General features: G+C 34.0%; 1 protein-coding gene across 2 annotated transcripts; it reads left to right on the top strand.

Annotated features, from left to right (window-relative positions):
• The first annotated feature begins 743 nt into the window (after positions 1-743).
• On the top strand, positions 744-6,736 carry LOC127866107 (uncharacterized). 2 transcript variants are annotated; one of them, XM_052406514.1, is made up of 5 exons: positions 744-909; positions 4,136-4,300; positions 4,506-4,564; positions 5,012-5,122; positions 5,849-6,736. In XM_052406514.1, the coding sequence occupies exons 1-5, from the start codon at positions 870-872 to the stop codon at positions 6,050-6,052; spliced, it is 579 nt and encodes a 192-aa protein (XP_052262474.1). In that variant the 5' UTR covers positions 744-869; the 3' UTR covers positions 6,053-6,736. The 2 variants fall into 2 exon arrangements, with proteins under 2 accessions (XP_052262474.1, XP_052262476.1); XM_052406516.1 differs by lacking the exon at positions 744-909 and adding an exon at positions 3,680-3,826.
• Positions 6,737-19,979: the final 13,243 nt, after the last annotated feature.

Here is a 19,979-nt window from a genome sequence, read left to right on the forward strand (position 1 = left end):
ATTGTATTCTTGTGGATTTTTTTTACTTGAGATTTTTAGGTCCAATGTTTAAATTTATCAATATAAAGCATTTAATGAAAAGCTTCAATACATGCCAAAATCTGTAAAAAGGACCATTTAAAGGGGCCGTCCAACGTTTTGGTAAATTGACAAAATTAAAAAAAAAATGTTTCAGATTCGCACATTTTCGTTTTAGTTATGATATATTTTAGGAAATACTGACCATTTACTACACTCTTAAATATCTATTATATGCATCTTTTGGTGACTTGAAAACCTGAAAATTATAAACGCGTCGTGCGACGCGAAACGATTGAATAATTTGGAAAGTTCTGTTGTTGTTATTTTGGGATACTACGAGGATTGCTTACATAGGTAAAAAAATACATCTGCTCTAAGCATGAGCATGGATGGTCGAGTGGTCTAGACGGGATACTTTTTACTCAAGGACTCCAGGGGTCAGTGGTTCGAGCCCTGTCGAGGTTTACTTTTTTCCTTTTTAAAAATTGTACTCTTGTTTTTTTGCTGGAGATTTGTAGTTCAAATGTTTAAAGTTATCAATATAAAGCATTTAATGACAAGCTTCAATACATGCCAAAATATGTTGGACGGCCCCTTTAAGCAATATCGGATTTGCTCTCCAGGGTGCGCCTTAAACCTTGAAGAATTTGTATTTGTTAATAAAATATCGAATATTAACCGTTTTTATCAGTATACCCAGTGTTTGAAGTACTCAACAAAAATGTGTTTACTTGTTGATAAGGTCTCTATAGTGACAATTCGTATATGACATTTTCTGACAAGCAATATTTAAACCCATGTAGAACTGAAAATTTCGGTCAGAAAAGCAAGTGAGGCAAGTGATACAGATGGGCATTATGGAGTTTAAAGTTAAGGTTGTGTTGACAGGTAACAAGCGCCATCCGTTAGATATGCATACGAATATGTTTATGATATCTTTAAATAAATTGAAGAAAGATTATACAGTTCATAAATAATTTCAGGAAAATGTATTTATTGTATTTTGGTAATTGCACAGCATGCAGATCTCAAGATGTAAAATTGAGTTTGTGTAAATTATGTAACGTGTGAAACAGTGTATAATATCACTATGTTATTGTTATGTTTCTTTTGAAGCATTTATTAACCTTATGTGTTCTTTTCAAAACTGGGTTTAAAGTACCATTTAGGGCATAGTTATTGTTTTCGTATCGATTGCAAAAAACAGGAAAAGGGGAGAAATATTAGAATTTTAAAACACCTAGCATTGTGATATTCACTGTTAAACACTTTACATACCTTTTGATTTGTTTGACTTTTATATTTACGAATGTTCACGACTTTGTTCCATTTTAATCATGTCAATTGATTGATAAAAATCACATATATAAATCTTTCATTTATATTTGTGTAAACGGTATTCTGAAAAGCATAATTTTCTTTATGTGTTTTTCGCCAATCTGAACAAAACACCGTGCATTTTTAATGAGTCTCCAGCCCTTTTTTATATTTTTTACATGAAATTGTATAATTAATTGCTTGTTAACTATGAAATATGGCGTGCTTTAATTGTTGCTTCATTTGAAATAGAAACTTTTTATGATTTTGTTATTTAAATTGCTTTATCATCATGTTCTATTTGTAACCTCGTTTTTCTCATAAGTCTAATAACTAACACACAGTACATGCCTGTATTTTGTTTGGTTTCGTTTATGTATGTTAATATTAAAATTGTGTACTCACAAAGCCGATGCCAAAAATGACAATTACATTTTAAATATTCATTATTCTATAATAATGCACGAAATTAAATTAATTGCGAATATTTTTATGGTGATATTGATGTTTAGCCTCCTTTTGCCGGCAGATATTAAACAAGAAACCGTCAGAGACGGGTGATGCCCCCTTAAGGTTTTTTGTCACAATATTGCACAGTAGTTGGGGGACAAGAATTCAGTTAATGGAAAATTTAAAGGGCCATTACTCTGTGAAAAATCATTCGACCAGAACCGGCTGTTAATATGCACATCTCATCTTGGTAGTGAAGCTTCCCATAAAGTTTAATTGAAGTCCGGTCATTAATTGCTGATAAATAACCCGGCAAAAAATTGTGCACGGACGGACACACGCACGGACAGACGAAGCGGCGACTATAAGCTCCACCCAAAAAATTTGGGGGAGCATAAAAACCCATATATATAGCACTTCTCAAATATTGAATTAACACATGACATTATTTAAGAATGTCATAGAGTATCTTTATATTTTATATCTTTGATAATTAAAATTTGCATAACTACACAAAGGCACGGATTTGTATGGAAATCATCAACTTTCAGAATAAGTAACTTTAGCTGTTTCTGAACGAACCACTTATTTTTCATATCATGTTTACCATACTTCTTATTGCGTTAAACGTGATCACCGTTGTAGCAGAGGAAACATTTTCAAAGGAATCAAGTTGAGACTAGTCCAACAAAATTAATCAACAATCTTCAGCATTATTATTGATGTTGAACAATCATTTCGACATTCCCAAGCATTGCAGAACTATGCTCTTCGAACCATCATACCCACATATTTGACACGTTGAAAAACAGTCAATCATCAAACACTGCTACCGGGTAAACTCTGTATAAACATGTTTTAATGATATCAGTGGAATGGGAACATTTTGTAAATCCCGAAATGAAATCCTGAAAGGTTACATTGCGAGCATGATTTGAATTTTATTAGTTGCCCCACAACATGATGTGAAGAGGAGGCACTTGATTGCATTGCCTCACGCGCGTTGCATGTTTTATTTCTTGAAACGGTACACTGGCCAGTGTTCGGTATTTCCAAGGTGTGTATTTTAGTTAAGATTAATTCATAAAAAAGTGATATTATAGAAAACGTCAACCAAGACGCCTTGGATCGTATATAGACATAAAAATTCATATATTGCTATTGATATGTTATTGTTTCATCAAGTCTTATACAAGGATTATATTCACAATATTACAGCCTGCATAAAAATGAGTTGTTAAGACGATGTTTGACTATTCATTTCGCCGAATAGCCATGGAAATTTGTATTGCTGCAAATGAAATGTTTAGTAGTGAAAAATACAAACAAAAATATATTAATTCATTTTGTCAAAAAATGAGTAAATGTAAGCAAATCAAAAACATACCGGTGCATATAAAATATTTACTTCTATTAAAACAACAACAACATTTACAACAGCAATCTTAACAACAATACATACTACTACTATTAAAACTACTACAACAACTCCTCCTCCTACTACTACTACTTCTACTACCTCAACAGCAGCAACAACAACTACTACTACTACTACTCTTATTATTGTTGTTGCTGCTGCTGCTGCTACTACTACTACTACTTCTGCTGATGATTATTATTATAACTATTATTTTTCTTATCATCCCTTTCTTAAATGTATTTCTTTTGTGTTATTCAAATCACTTCGCAAATTTTATTATTTTGTTATTTTGTTACTTAGCTTCAAGCCAATTTATTGCAACCAGTCGGTTTTTTTTTCAATTCAAGTGTTCTTTACAGAAGTTTCCCGATGCAAATCTCACAATTATTTTCACAAGCATTCCTGTAGTTTGTAAGAGATAAGAGATCCATGGCGACAGTATTGGCAATATCTACTTAAGCGATGTTGGCCAATCGGAAAGGTTTTCGGGTCCGGGCACGACAGGTGTTTGCCTTGCGATAAACGCATTATGTTAATAAAAGATTAAGTTGTCAATGCCATGTGAGTTAAGAGGATAAACAGTCATGGTACCGAGAAACATGAAACAATTGTTGTTTGGTATGTTGATTAGTCATAAATGTGATTGAGAAACATAATTATTTTAATGTATGATTTTGTTAAAGTTTGCGTTTCTTAATGTTTGTTTTCATTGCAAATACAACGTTAAAGAACTACCGGTTACATGAATCCAATAACACAACGAATCCACTGTGTTTTGTTGTACCGGTAAAGGTAGAATTTTGTAACATAAACATAGATAATGTATTAACGGTTTAATTTGTGATTTAACTATAAGTTTAGTATTAAAACTAAACATATAACTCGTACATATCGTTTTTCAATTGTTTTCCTGTTAAATGCTTTCAGGTTTAGCATTAATGCTTCATGTGAGTCAAAGTATGACAGATGGAACAACGGTTATTACACCTACATCTACACAAACATCTAGTACAACCACAAGCCGTACTACAAGTGCAGCTTCTAAAAGTACAGATTCCACCACCTTTGCGGCACTGGCTGGATCAAGTTCAGGTGGGTTTATCCTTACTATGTTTTTGTGTGTAACAATTAAATCGCGAGGTACTTGTATTGTATGCATTTTTACGAAAACAAAAACCTAAACGTAAAGCTGTTTTTAAATAAATTAAAGCAAACAAAGCAACTTTACAGCTTTAGCAATTGATACAAAAATTGTATGTTTGTTTAACCCTATTTCTCTATTTCTGTTTGTCTCCAGCGACGACCATTCCAGCTGGTGGAAAGAAGACCGACGCACCGACGACGACGGTCAGTACTGTGAGTACAACATTTTACAGGGCGGTAGACGCTTACTTTGAATCTAAATCGATCGAAAATTATTTGGAAACTTACATAAACTACTAAATAGTTGTAAGTTAAGATTGTGACAATAGTAGTGCTTTGTTAAAACAAACGTCAGGAGCAAAACTTAATGTCACATTGTTTCCGTATGCAATAGCTGCTGAAGCCTCTAACGTAAATCAGCATCATTATATCCGTAGAGTTATTCATATACCGTGAACGGTATTTTGTACAATCAAATTCTTTCAGATAAGTAATTATCTTATGGTTATTGCCGATATAATTGGCATTGGCTAATATTCAATCGATTGAGGCTTCATATTAACAAAGCTACAACAGTCGAATATTCTTGATTCAAAAGAAATAAATAAGGTTACTAAATGTAGTACACATGCAATACGCATTTTTTCGTATCGTTGGCAGGCATTCGCACCTTACCCTTGTAATAATGGAACCTGCGAGGGAAACGAAACCTGCATCAAATCAACTATCCGCGGATCTTGTTCCATAACGGGAGATGTACAGGGATGCTTCGTACGTATTTTGTGTCGTAGTACGTCCTCGTGTTTTTGGTGTTTGGTTTTATGGGCAGTCTCTGAGCGGCGAACGCGTCCGGCGTGGTGTGTCGTATGTCCTAAACCTTTAGCTCGTTACCTCTCTATAAAGCAGCAAGTTTTATCCAATTTTGATGAAACTCAGAATGTTTATCTTGGCAATGGCAATGCTGAGTTTGAATCTTGAGCGTCCAGAAACAAGGTCGCATGGTCAAATCTTTGAAAAACCTTGTTACCTTTCTTAAGTAAAATGTATGCTGCAAGCTTGATGAAACGTGGTCAGAATGTTTATCTTGACAATATATATATATATATATTGAGATTCAATATTCAATCTGATTCAAACTAAAAAACTTGTTTCCAAGAAAAGGACCACATTTACGATAATATAAGTTTGTCAGAATGTTTATCTTGAGATAATCTGGGACCAATATTAATCTGAGGTGTGTTCGGAAACTAGAAAGCCAGGTTTAAAAAAAAAAAAAAATCGGTTTTCCGTTAACGCGGATGAGCCGTTAAGGACCATCATCGCCCTCTTATTATAATTTTATTTCGGTAAACATAAAATGAAAATTTTCTTGTATTGATAACAACAAATAAAATAGATACAATAACGAACTTTTTAAGTTCAAGAAAACCTAAACGAAATATTGTGCAATCAAATCACTGTTGTTTGGGAACTTACTGTTGTGCATTTTGTTCACAGCGAACGCAACATGACACCCACTTCGAGGTCGGCTGTCGTCCCAACTGTGATACTAACAAGAACACTAAAGAGGACTGGTGTTGTCGAGGCAAGTCTGACTGCATCTTTGAATCTATGCCGCCACCTGGCGGTAACGCCAACACGGTCGTTTCCAGAAGCTTCCTATTACTTGGCACTATTGCGTTAGTGTTGTTTGTCATGTAGACAATCGTTCCTGAAAACGCCATTTTCGGAAAAGTTTGACTTGTATACGTGTTTGTGGAAGATCAAATTTTGTATAGACGTTACATTTTATTTTATTCAAAAGAATCACAACTTATTTTTGGAAACATATGTCTGTCTCATGCATACATGAATTTATTTTAGTTACCGTTTGTCATAGTTGAACGAAAATCTTAATATTTCAACAAGTTTTATTAATGTAAAATAATAGGAAAAAAGTACAAAAGATAATTATATATAGATCACAGTATTTTGCATTTTCAATAATGTTTTTACCTAGCTTGGAGTGGTGTTCAACATCAATAGCACGTGCAGGTTATCGTTAATGAAGTCATGGGACTGAAAACATAACTTGATGATTATGTTCGGTGTAAATTATTGAGATGTTTTGAGTTGGTTAAAAACATAAAAAAAAGTGTTTGTTATTTTCTCTCTTTGCATTCCTTACACTATACCGCTGACATAGATCTGCAATTTAGATATGTTGTGTTGTTATACAATTTTCTATACAAGTTATATTGCAATAACAATACATGATTTCACCTCACACATGTTAAGTTACAACTTCACCCACAAGGGTACCCACGTGTGAATAAATTATTACGACATAACCATGCTGTAATTTGAGAACTATGGACGGCGAATAAATGAATTTAACATATCGTATTTATATACAGCTTTCATTGACTTCGCATAAGTATGAATAAAATGTACTACATCACTTGATGTAAACAAAAACAATCGGGCCCGAAATAGTTCACTTTTATCAGTTTATATTTATTGCTCACATACGAATTGGTATTCCAGAATAACATAGTTTCAACAATAGTTCGTTTGTGCAAATATATGTTTAATAACGTGAAGATGATCGATAGTTCATATCAATTAATATTGCAAAAACAAATACATTTCATCGTACATACACATATTAAAAATCACCAAATTATTGTTATTCGAAATAAATAAAACTTCAATAAAATAGTGTGTCTTAAATCGAATCCGAGACTTTCCAATTCAAAAAGACGATTGTGAGGATAATATAAGAACATTAAAAATATCTTGTTTTGATTTTGACTAAATTATTGCGGTTTAACGAAGATACTCAAAACCGTTCTGGGTAATGGAACTGTAAGAAATGATGCTATATTATGCGAAGATCATTAGAAATCTTAAACCTTAAAATGCACTTATAAATTTAAAAACAAGCTCATCGAATTGTGCGGAGTGATCATTCCATAAACCTTAATGGGTGGCACCTTCCTTACGTCTTAAACACCTTCATCGTATTAAGCACCAATTCACAGCAATTGTCAATGTTTTGACAGTGCTGTCAAACCATTCATCGGCGAAATATGCATAGCAACGACACGAAAACCAGTAACATCAACTCTTAACGCGGGTGGATGTACGATTATGCTATATTTCATTTATTTTATATTGTAGTACCCCACATCCTGTTGACAAGTGCCGTACAAATGATCTATTTGAAAAAGTTCCTAATAAATCGGCATGCATGAATTTAAATACATATTCTTGTTACTCTTCTACTCCCTTAACAATTAAATAGGACAGGACTGGTAATTATTATATTTACTAACTTTAAACAACGATTATCAAACAGTATGCTAAATACGTAACTGAAGAGAGCTGATGTACTGATTCTACCCCGGATTCATTATCCAGCGTGTTTATGTAAGGCTATTGCGATTGGCAGAATCAAGCTTAGACATATTGGTTTAAAATTAAAGTTAAAATAGTTCGTTTATTATGTCTTACCTCTATTAATAGCGATCTGCAACAAAGCGAGTTGACATGTTTTTATTACAGGGTAAAGTCCGACAACAAATACACCATCCCTGCTCTTACAAACTTTCGGTTTGACGGTATTTTGTTTCACAAATTTATTTTTTTTAAATAATAATACATGAACATATACGGTAGTTTTTTGTAATAAAACTGTTTTATTTTGCGAAATATTCGTCTATATAATAGTTGACATTGAATTTTGCAAGTATCTGAATCAAAAGTAGGTGTGGTTCCAATTCTATCCCCCTCCCCACCCCCCAAAAAACAACAAATTTTAACAAACAACAACAACAACAAACATATCGACATATGTTGAAAAAATTACAAGAGGATAGAAATTTCGGCACCAACATATTGTAATTGTTTAGTTCCAGTTTATTGATGTAAAATGTGAATGTCTCCACTTTGGCCATTTTTCCATCCTTTCAAGTCGAAAGGATGCCGAGGTAATGCAACACGTGTACCCTGTAACGACTGCAGCATTATCTACGACGGCGTTTGTTGTATTTGTTTTTCACTGAGATAAAACAAAGCATGTTTACATTTGGTTAAATAACGATTTGTTGATATTTTATTGTGCAATTATTACTAGCATACGTTGTTGTGGTGTTTGATACCGATATATAATTTATTTTAAATGTACGACTCGTAAGATCTTTCATTCTTATCACCGCCATGAAATATTGTGAGACGTATCCTAAAATTAATTGCGGTTAAACAATATTTTGTATACACATTTGTATAACGTGAGATAAAATTGTAAACGTTGTAACCTAAAACGAATAGTTATAACATTTTAACAAACATCCCTCGATTTGTCTTACAGCTGATCACTCTTAACGAAACTGACTTCAAATTCGATTGCCGGAAAGGCAAACCAGAAATATCTTTAAACAAGAGGGCCTGAAAGGCCCAAAGTCGCTCACCTGAGATAACAAGATATCATTGAGACATCTTCTGAGCAAGTTTCATGAAGATCGGAAAATAAATTAGGCCTCTAAAGTGTTCACAAGGTTTTACTATAGCCATATAAGGATAAATGCACCGCCCCCTGGCAGCCATGTTTTTCAACAAACCGGCATCATTTTTTAACTCTTCCAAGATATGATCACGATGAATATTCTGACCAGGTTTCATGAAGATCGGACAGTAAATGTGGCCCCTAGAGTGTTAACAAGATTTTACTATTGCCTTATAAGGAAAAATGACCCCCCCCCCCTTGGAAGTTATGTTTTTCAAGCAAACATAAGTATTTTCGAAATCATCCAAGATATCATTGAGACCAATCTCCTGACAAAATTTCATAAAGATTGGACAATAAATGTGGCCTCTAGAATGTTAACATGGTTTTACAAAAGCCATATATAGCCATATACGGAAAAATGCCCCGCCCCTGGTGGCCATGCTTTTAAAGCAACCAAAACCATTTTCGAACTCATCCAAGATATCATTGGGACCAATCTCCTGACCAAATTTCATAAAGATTGGAAAATAAATATGGCCTCTAGAGAGTTTAAAACAAGGCAAATGTTGACGGCGCACGACGGACGACGCACGACGGACAAAAGGCGATCACAAAAGCTCACCATGAGCACGTTGTGCTCAGGTGAGCTAAAAAGATATACGGCGTTGATTGTGGTTGGAGTTGGTTAAAGGTAAAGAGTTTAATGAATGAGATCAAAGATAGCGAATGTCTTTTACCATGCAGTTCTTAGCTGCATCACACGCAGAACGGGATGTTACGCGGAGTTTTTGCGGCTTATTTTACATTATTACATAACAAAAGAAGACTGGAAGTGAAATTAAAACATATAAGTCAACCGGCCACACGCGAAGTATCCGTACATATTTTAAATATTTATACGCGCGTTCTTCGAACAAACCTGTTTCAGTGGTGTGTCGGGCCTTGCTATTTGATTCGATTATTAACAGTATCGGGAATCATCGCGCTCATGCTTAAAGCGGGTATATACGATTTTTTATATGTGTTTAATTGTAATATATTGATAAAATATGTTACAATAACACAAAATAGGCAAGAAAAATTATACATTTAAGCCGAATTTCATAAAATGCAGCAAAGACAAATTAGCGCCCCGAGCCGATAGTGACGTACATATTTTCCTACAATAACCGAAGCATTCGTCTTTGTATTATAAACCGTTAAACTACGAGTTATATAGCCGAATATCTTCATTTAACATATTTCTGGTCTTAAAACAATTCCAGTTCACCTAGTTAACGCTATAGCGCCTATATTATATAACGATCCGTTTGCTGGCCGCGAATTGACCCTGATACCTTGCGGGTAGGAATTCAATGCATTAAAGTGAGGTCACGATTCCATTGCTGGAACGACAACTTGTTTAAAACTTTATACTTTTACATGTATAATGTGCAATTTCGAAAATAATTAAAAAATGGTAAGGCCAAAACGTTTATCAGGATAGTGCACTACGATTCCTTTATGAACTAAAATATACTAGTACACAGACAGCAATATGGAAGTAATTACTCAATATGAGAACAAAGCCTTTAAGTACAAACGCTCTAGCGCTGACATTCCTCTGAATATACAGGGGCACACACAACTGTATTGATGCCATGCGTTGAGTGTAAAATTGATCTATCACTCAAGCCTTTTCATTAGAGATAAAATTGTTTCATGCTGAACACGCAGTAAAACATTGTCACACGCTATACTACAAAGACGCGGTCATGTTTCCAATGGTCTGGGGGATTATGCTCAAATCAGCCAATTGAATAAATGAAGTGTATTGATTCGTATCTAGCCGCGGGAAATTTTATTTCAATTTTGTTTGACACTTACAAAGGTCAGTTAAGGTGAAAAGCTTGCTTAGACAGCTATGCCGAAAAAAATGAGGGAAAAGGCGATTGCTGGTGTTGTTTTGGCGAAAAAGACGATATCTGAATTGAAGAAGTCTGGATGATGCGACAGTGGTGCTACGACGCTGTCCTCTTTCATACCAATCATGTTTTCTAGGGCATAATTATTTGCCACCCTCATCAGACCTTGTAGTATAATAGAAAACAAGGGACAAAATTGTCACAAAACCAGGTTTTCAATTTGAAAAAAAGTCTGATAAAGGGAGACAATTCGAAATGTGCATTATTACCCCCAATGTGTAAGATTCAATCTATTTTTACTCGCAGCGACATTGTTTTCAATTTGAAAAGAAAAAGTCTGATAAAGGGAGACCAACTCAAAATGTGCATTGTAACTGATTGTTCAAAGTTACCCCTCTTGTTTCAAATCAATCTTTTTTTAGTCGTGGCGACAATGACCTTGGAGATATTGACGTAATTCTTTTGCACAACACACCGTCAAATGATGGTGAACAAATGTACCAAATGATTTTAAAATCTTACAATGAATGACATAGTTATGGCCCAGACAAGCTCATTAATGGCAATTTTTGACTTTTGAACTCGAAGTTTAAGTCATTGCACTCGCAAGTGTTGCACAGAAAGTCAAGACAAATGATAACTGTATACTAATCCTCAACTATTTAAACAAACGATTTAACACGCTTATGTCAGTATTGTCACCATCATCAAAATGTCAATTTCAATACACATCTCCAAAATGGCCTCTCCATAGTATTCGGTGAAGTGTGTTCTTCGATCAAATTTGTCGCTGCAGTCCATTCCTGATCTCCAATTCAAGACGTATATAATTAAAGCGGATGTACTCTTCCCATTCGTATTGCAAACATTTTTTTTCTCTATAAGATGTTAAAAACAAGCGATAATTCGTGTCGTCTTTTCGAACGCCGTTGCTACATGTATGTCTACGTGTAAAAGCCGGATCGGCAAATTCAGCGAGGATCCGTACATTTTAAATATAAAAAAATATAATGTTTTGCAGATTTTTAGGAAAATGTGGTATGATAAAAAGAAAAACAGGTTACTGTCCCATCGTTTTGTAATATATCAGGCTCGGCACGAATAAAATAACATTAAATGCAGTCACTAGTTTCATCGAATGCTCAGGAAGGTTTAGTGGTTCTCTATGTTTCAACATGTTTTTACATATAATATCTTTGATTATAATTACATCAGCAATATTTTTTTCTTAATGCATTGTTTCAACATTTTTAAACAACTTTGATTCCAATCATACTCATAAACTTTTTAAACTCGAATTATTGTTAAAATGTTTTGTGTTTAAAATGCAATTACCGTCACTATGTTTCTAAATATATTACTGAGGAAAGGAACCCTACTAGCATAGCTAAGGTTCCAATCCTTGGTCAATCGAACAATAATAAGCGAATGAAAACGCTTAAAAAAATTACACATGTGTAAGATAAAAATATACGTAATGGTTATATTACATGGGAAACAGAGTATGGCATGTGATAAATAGTTCTATCAGAACACAATATAATGATAATAATCTAATTGGTTTGCGTTTTCTTGTTTAAATCTTTGTTTTCTATGCAATATAAGAAAGGAAGAACTTAACGTTAAAAGGAATGGTTTAATTGATCCATCCACTTAGTTCTTTATGCAGAAAAAAGAAACTCCAGAAAACTTTTTAGGAGAAAATATATTGTTGATACCCGCTAGTCTTTTTATATGGTAAGTGAAATATTGCTTATCCAATATATTGCAATAAATAGAATCATGCAATGCATTAACGTCATTTGTTACATGGTGTTTTAGGATTGGAAACAAAATTATAATTAGTTCATAAGTAAAATTGATACCTTGTTTAATCGTGACAAATAATAGTAAGTATTGTCCGTGATCCACTTAACATGTATAGAAACCTTCTGCTTCAGTATTACTAAAATCAGGCATACTGTTACTTCGCGTTGTTTTTTTTAATTTCTTCTAAATATATATTTTACTATCTATGACGCATTTGAAAATTCGCCAAAAGCCCCTTGGTTTTGTGATTTCTTAAACTTTCAAACTTCAACATTTTTTGCCCATAACAACAGGCTTTTCTCTTGCGAATTAAATCTTGATAATACCTCTTACTTGAACATAACAATCCTTAAAGATTGCATATGTGATAATACAAGTATATGATATATTTAAATGATTATCGATCTACAGCCCGGCAAGCATTGTTTGCCTTTTTTAGATAATAAAAAGTTACAATGTATGATGTCTACTTAGTATTGTTTTAGTAGAAAGAGCTGGAGATATCGATGATGACTCCAACAAGCTGTCACTCATATTTATCTCAATGTTTTATTTATTATTTTAATCGCCGTAAATTCTTATTATTTTAACCAATTTGTTGGTTTTGTATGTATAATGCCAATTATCGATTTTCTTTTATAACGAACACGGGTGTTTTATTTATAATCATATATGTATATGCATTTCGATTTTTACATTGAAATACTTTGAACAAATTTGCAAATAAATCAAGTACAGAATATCAGAGATTCAGTGACTGCATGTTGGCAACCTAATACAATTGGGAATTGCTTTTAATAGGAAACCAGGAAGCCTCTATAAGCATGACAAGACATTGAGTTGCTTGATTAACCATAAATTAAAGGTTTTGTGCTTAAACTTGCGGATTAAAAGAAAACACGAAAAGATAACAGTCGTAAATTGAGTTTAAAGTTTGCGTTAAACCTTTTCCTAAAACAAACAACTTGGTCAGTTGTTAAGTCACGATGTAAAAACGCCCTGCAGAACATATGGCGGTGTTTTCGACGCTTGGAATTAAATAGTTATTATGAACCAGTAAACCATATCGAAGTATAATCATTTAATACAACAAAAGACGATAGTTGTCAAGAAATTTTGCTATGAAATAAACGACGACACATCTAATTATTTTTCTGTTATGTTACAAAATAAATATGCACGAAACCTTAATATAAATTTGAAAGAAAGTCAGCTGAATTTTACTACAAAAGAAATTTCCGTATCAAAACAAGACGAGATCTTTATCACCTGTATCACGTTTGTTGAACGGATTAAATTACCCACCTATAGAATCTATACAAATTATAAGTACATAGCAGTGAACATTGTTAAGTGTACTACACATTCACAGATCCAAATCAATCAATAGTAATTTGTGAATTATGAGTAAATAATGGAAAAAAAGGTCGACGTAGCCATTACAGTGGAAACAGTTAAACTGTTGTTAGTCACTTCCAAATATGTATCGTGTATCAAAAATATTTAAAGCTGCATAAACATTTGTTTGCATATACTTTTATTAAAATTAAATTGCTTCGAACATTGAAATGTTGAGGCTCAGAACGATGAATCTAATCTCTTCCACATATTCCAATACGTTCAATATTCAATACAGAAGGCGACTGGCAGAAAAGCACCATCAAACGTTTTTCTATCCAGCTCAATAATTCGTATAAATGATTAACGTCGAAAAAATATGTCAACGATGGTAAAGAACCTTGTTTTTATCTTTCGTTCGTATTCCGATCGGCAAGATACTTCATTGATCCTATTGCAAACATCGACTAGTAAAAATGCAAACATCGGCTAGTAAAATCAAATATCCGTATTAACACAAAGGAATGCCTCAGTTTGTTACACACTAACATGTCGAAACACATGTGTTACTTTCAATTTGACTTTAAGTTTTATAATCATTTTTCAGATCAATGGAAGAGATGTATGGATTGCCCTGAGTATACACAAAAAGCAATACAAACGCTTGATTTTTTCAACGATGTTATTCAAGAACGAGCCAATATATGTTACATGTTACATGTTTGTTACAGAATGGTGTTATTTCGCTTGTTTGAATATACTATTTACACTCTTTTTTAATAAATGACAATTATTGAAACATTTCTTGCAAAATTGTAAACAATTCTCGCTGACGCTCAAGTCATATTAAAAAATAAATTGTTTTTCTAAAAATTAATACCTTATTGTGGCAATCTACTATCACGATCATGTTCAATAACGTTTTAAACATTGGACATAATCCCTCTTAATTTATGAACGATGTTTTCGTGACACATTACGAATATCTCTACAAATAAATAAATACAAACGCGTACTCCTCGTGTGATCTTCGTTAAATTTAAAAGCCATGTATATACGTCAACGAAAGGGTTTTTTTTTACATCGAAGGAACCGGTGGTTCATATATCGGAAAACCGATTTTCCAAAAAGCACAATTGTTAAACAATACATCGATCCAATACGTACAAACCGCGTCTTGACTTATGGGACCCTACAGTGATGATATCGATCTTAAGATACCACTCTAAAAATCTCTTATACCGCAATATTATCAGGTATGCAACATAAAGACTATCTTTTAAGTCACTTTTAAAGCATGCATATCAAATCATTTTTAATGTGATTTTACACGCTTTTACAAGCATTTTTTTGTTTAGATAACGCTGTCAATACATTCGTTATAAAAATCAGACAAAAGCTGTTAAACCTCACAACTGTATTCTTTTCTTGTAGTTTTTCATTCCACCTGTGATAAAGAACACACATTACTGTCTTATTCATGGTTAATACAGAAAAATGTGGTGTTTATGTTGCGCCGGTTATTGAGAGACAGTTCCAATGTACTGAGCTGACACGTCCAACGGAGGATTGTGTATTTCTGATATTTGCTGTATAGAGCATATGAAATAATAAGTTAAAGATCTTATCTTGGTTCTCGACAGTAATGAAGTACATTCGTTAAAATGTATAGCATGGCGTTGAAAAGTTTTGCAAGTCCAAGTTGCATCATATTTGTCTTAAACATGATTGAAATAATATCACAATCTTAGTGATAATGGTCTAGCATCACATATATATATATCATATGGTAACACCGGTCAATATTTTTTATTTTATACGGAAATACAAAGACAAGTGTGTTTTAAATGTATTTTTGATATTTTGTTTGTTGAATAGCATGCTTGTCTTTGTTTTAATTATCATTTGTAATCTTTTTCAAAAGAATTTTCAAACTCATATATTAGTTTTTCGGATATTCGGATCACCGTTTCTAGAATTAGTTTATTCTATGCAGCAAATGAATTAAAATAAAAGAAAAATCACTAAGCAACTCTATGCCGTTAAAATAAGTTTCAATATATGATTGATTGTCCGCGTACATGTTCATACGTATTGAAAGAATATTAAAACATCAACTGAACGTGTTAGTTGAAACCCTTTATCTTCTTTTTAACCGACGTCATGTGTTCATTAAGCTGTCATTCATAACCGATGAAATACAAGTTTTGACATTCTTAAAGTAACAACAAATAATTACTATAACCCGCAAAAATAATATAAGTGGTCAGCTGTATTTTTAATCGTTTAATATCTAAAATAGACATCTAACCGCTACAGTACGAGTTTTGTCCCCTATTGCAATTCCTTAATTTACTAAAAGGCAAATGTTAACGAATCTTAAATAGGCTAACATATGTTTTTCGTTCCTACTAATATCTGCAAAAAAATAGGATAGCTTCGGCTTTAATCGTTACCTTTTGGTTTATTATACTTAAGCTTCTTTCCAGTTTTCAAGTATATTCAATGACAGAACTCTTAAAAATCTCTTTGCAACAAATGTTTCTTCATTAATGACTTTACTTTGTTGATTATATTTCATCATGATCGAATTAAGAAAAAAGATCGAACACTCAACCTGGAATACGAAACAAAAAGTGTATGGTCGGCATCCAAAATTAGAATAGCTAAAATAGTGAATTGGTGCCACCTCCTTTCATCAGCGCCACCTTCTTGGCATTGGCTCCATCTCTTTACGAAAAACACCAAATTATCTTTTAGATCGACACGAAGTCAATGCTTTTGTGCATCGGAACACGTATACATGATCAATGTTTTGATGTTGTTAGTGATTGCATTGGGTGGAAATTGGCCCGTCACACAGGCGCAATACATCGATTTTATGTGAAAATCTTTATCATGCCACAACTTATAAAGGTCATCACGTTTCCAATTTGGTTGTTTTTATATGTTTCTGTGCATGTGTGGATTAATACATCTTCGCTGAATTGCACTACATTGCCCGATTAAAAAAAATAATGCGAAATATGTTGAAAAAAACTTATAAAAGTAACTCCCTCTGTAGAATTATCCGTGACATTTAATAACGGTCCTAAGCGCCACCTCGGAAGTATCATTGGCCCATGTATCAATGCATCGCACAAAAATGAGATGGCGCCCGTGATTTACGGCCGTTTATGTATAGGCTAGCTCGTATGCACGTTTTAGTTATGACATTCACACTCATAAATAATCCGATACGTCAGCTTTATCGTGCACGAGTAAAAGTTATCGCGTGCGAATGTTATAACTATCTTATTAGTTTTAGTTTCAAAACGCATAAATACTGAATCTATACGCTCTGCATCAACTGCTTCCGTTAAACGCGCCTTACATTTAACTTAAACCTTGAATTGTGATCCAAACCTTGAATTGTGATCCATACATAAGACATATAGGCACGAAGCATGCACGCGACTTCATGCTTATCACTTCTTTCTAATCAAATGAAATTTTAAGTGTTCCGGACATGGCACTAGAGTTTGATTTCTTATATTTGACCTTGGACCTAAACTTGTTATCACTTCTGATTTTTTTGGATAAATTTAGCATTATCATAATTATGCTTCTAGTTAATTAATTTTGATTAAAATTTAAACTTGAATTTCTTACAAATTTAAGACAAATTATTATTCGTGTAAAATTGTTCGTTGATGCTTCCTAATAATTTACCATAGCCATTGAATTTGCCGCTTTGACATTGGACCTTATTCTTAAATTATTTATTTTAGCTCGATTAAATCGAAGGCATAAGGCTTATTGAAGCGCTTTAGAGCCCGTTTCCCTGGAAGAACAAATCGTGGTTGTATTTGTGGGAGATTTAAAGATACCCCACACACTGCGGATCGATTCCATGACCTTCGACTTTAAGGCCTGGTGCATGTGCGCGTTGTTTCACTGCGGGTTGTGTGAAATTCAATCCAGGTTGAGCAAAATTATGGATAAAGCATGTTCCGCCAGCCACCACTTGTTATTGACGGCTGTACAACACAAAGGGTCTTTTTCTAATATATAAACAAACACGTGTATTATAACTTAAAGAATAACACGTAAAAACCGTTGCGCTTTGTGAAGTCGGTGATAAACAAATTATAATACTCGCTAAAACACTACACATAAAACCCCTCAGTTCTGGGATGATTGTTCGGGCCAATAATTCTCAGTTCTTTAGTAAGCGTGCTGTCAAGTCTGTATGCCTGATGCCTTCACTGTTAACTCGGAGCACCAAAACCCATGGTATTATGAATGTATGTGTTCATCAAAACTGCGATTTCTGTTTTGTGGTTAATTTAACGAAGAACGATTTTAGAAGAACAATTAGAAGAAAATGGTATATGGTTTTCAGTGAATATAGACCATGAAACAAGGAAATACAATTTATTATGATTTGTTTGCATTTGATTCGACTACTCACGCAATAATCCTGATGATTTGTTGGAGACACGCAGAGATAATTCACGCCACGCTGTCGGATATTAACGTTAAACTTAACACTTATGAGCCTAGACTTGGTCATTTATTGCATCGTATAAAGCCTACATGAGTGTGTGGTTGGTGCGTTTTTTTCTTTTGAAGAAGTATAATTTAATGTCACTTCCTCACATTAATTCACACTTGCAGTCCATGGCTTAATTTATCTTTTTTTAAGTTGTTGAAAGGCGCCGCCATTCAAATAATGAGGACAATGTGTGAAGATTCAGATTGTCGAATTCTCGTTTCGTTTCGTTCCGTTTCGTTTCTCAAGTTGATGTATTTTAAATTTCTGGATATAAAATGATTTCAATATGGTTTTGACTATTTGAAGCCATGTGGTTTCAAAGAAGGTTGATCAGCTTTCATACTAAACGTATAAGGAAAACAAGTAAACCCTAAGGCATTATACAATTTAACTTCAGGGGCATAACTTGAACAAACTTGGAATATGATCACTATATGATGTTACATGAAAAATTACATCTATGTGGTTTCAGAGAGTTTTGATTATTTCATTTTCATCTAAGAGAAACAAGTAGTCCGCATGGCACATAATTTGAACAAATCTAGTAAAGGGCCAACATACGACCACCATATACACCAAATATTGAACTCCTGACTCAAAGGAGATGTCCAACTGCAGGTCGCCTCTGACAGCTGGTATTTAGTTGGCAATAGCATTGCGGTACCTAGCAACAGGTTAAAGCTATCGTTTTCTCATGCATCGATTCCGGGTCGCTCAAAACACCATATCCAAGATCATCCGTCAGTTGTGCGGTGCGATACTCGTGGAATTTGCTGAGGAACTTATACCAAGTCCTGTACGCCAGATGAGTGGAAGAACATTGTACACAACATAGGGTGTTCCTTTAGCCAATCGGCCATGTCGACCTCCTGCTCCTCTTTAAGGGCGATGGACGCCTTCCTTTTCTTTTGAGGGACATTTTCGGTGGGTGGTGGATGTAGATCTTGTGAAGGTGATAACGATCTTGATCTTGACCTCGGTACTGTTTCCCGTTGCTGCTGTTCTCCATCTCCATCGGTAGAAGATGCTGCTCTTGAAGACCTGTTCTTAACTCGAAGACCCACTCTGACAGTACGCTTCGTCTTAGCTGGCATGTTGACCATCTAGTTATGTATACGATATACGAGTTAACACCTACGAGGCCCAATAACAGAATGATGGCATCACCAAAAACAAACTTGGTTGTATACGAGTTATTTTCGGTCCAGGATAGATCGTGTTGGTCAATGTCGCCACCGTGTTGGTTAGTGTCGTTGTCGCGTATGTCCGGGATGGTCCGTGTAGATGCCGTGTTTATCCGGGAATGTCTGTGTTGCTACCGTGTTGGTCCCACAGGCGGAAGTAACGTACCCTGGATAGTATTGTTTTTTATTTATTTTTTAGGAGCCCAATATATTCAAATAAATATATAAAATCATGTTTAATGAGAAAAAAATTGACAAAGAGCCATGAAAAAAAATCCCCACCCTCTGATATTGGAATCATAACAAGTTCATTAACTAGACTTTATTATAGACCTGTCTTCGCGGGCCGCAATAATGTCAACAATAG

This window comes from Dreissena polymorpha, chromosome 2 (genome assembly GCF_020536995.1).
Source record: "Dreissena polymorpha isolate Duluth1 chromosome 2, UMN_Dpol_1.0, whole genome shotgun sequence".
In the NCBI taxonomy this organism is placed as follows: Eukaryota; Metazoa; Mollusca; class Bivalvia; order Myida; family Dreissenidae; genus Dreissena; species Dreissena polymorpha.

Excerpts from the sequence above, each read along its gene's own strand:
- LOC127866107 (XM_052406514.1), top strand. The coding sequence starts at position 870 with ATGGGCATTATGGAGTTTAAAGTTAAGGTTGTGTTGACAG. Across the intron at positions 910-4,135 it reads AGTTAAGGTTGTGTTGACAG|GTTTAGCATTAATGCTTCAT; the intron begins GTAACAAGCGCC and ends AAATGCTTTCAG. Across the intron at positions 4,565-5,011 it reads CGACGACGACGGTCAGTACT|GCATTCGCACCTTACCCTTG; the intron begins GTGAGTACAACA and ends TATCGTTGGCAG.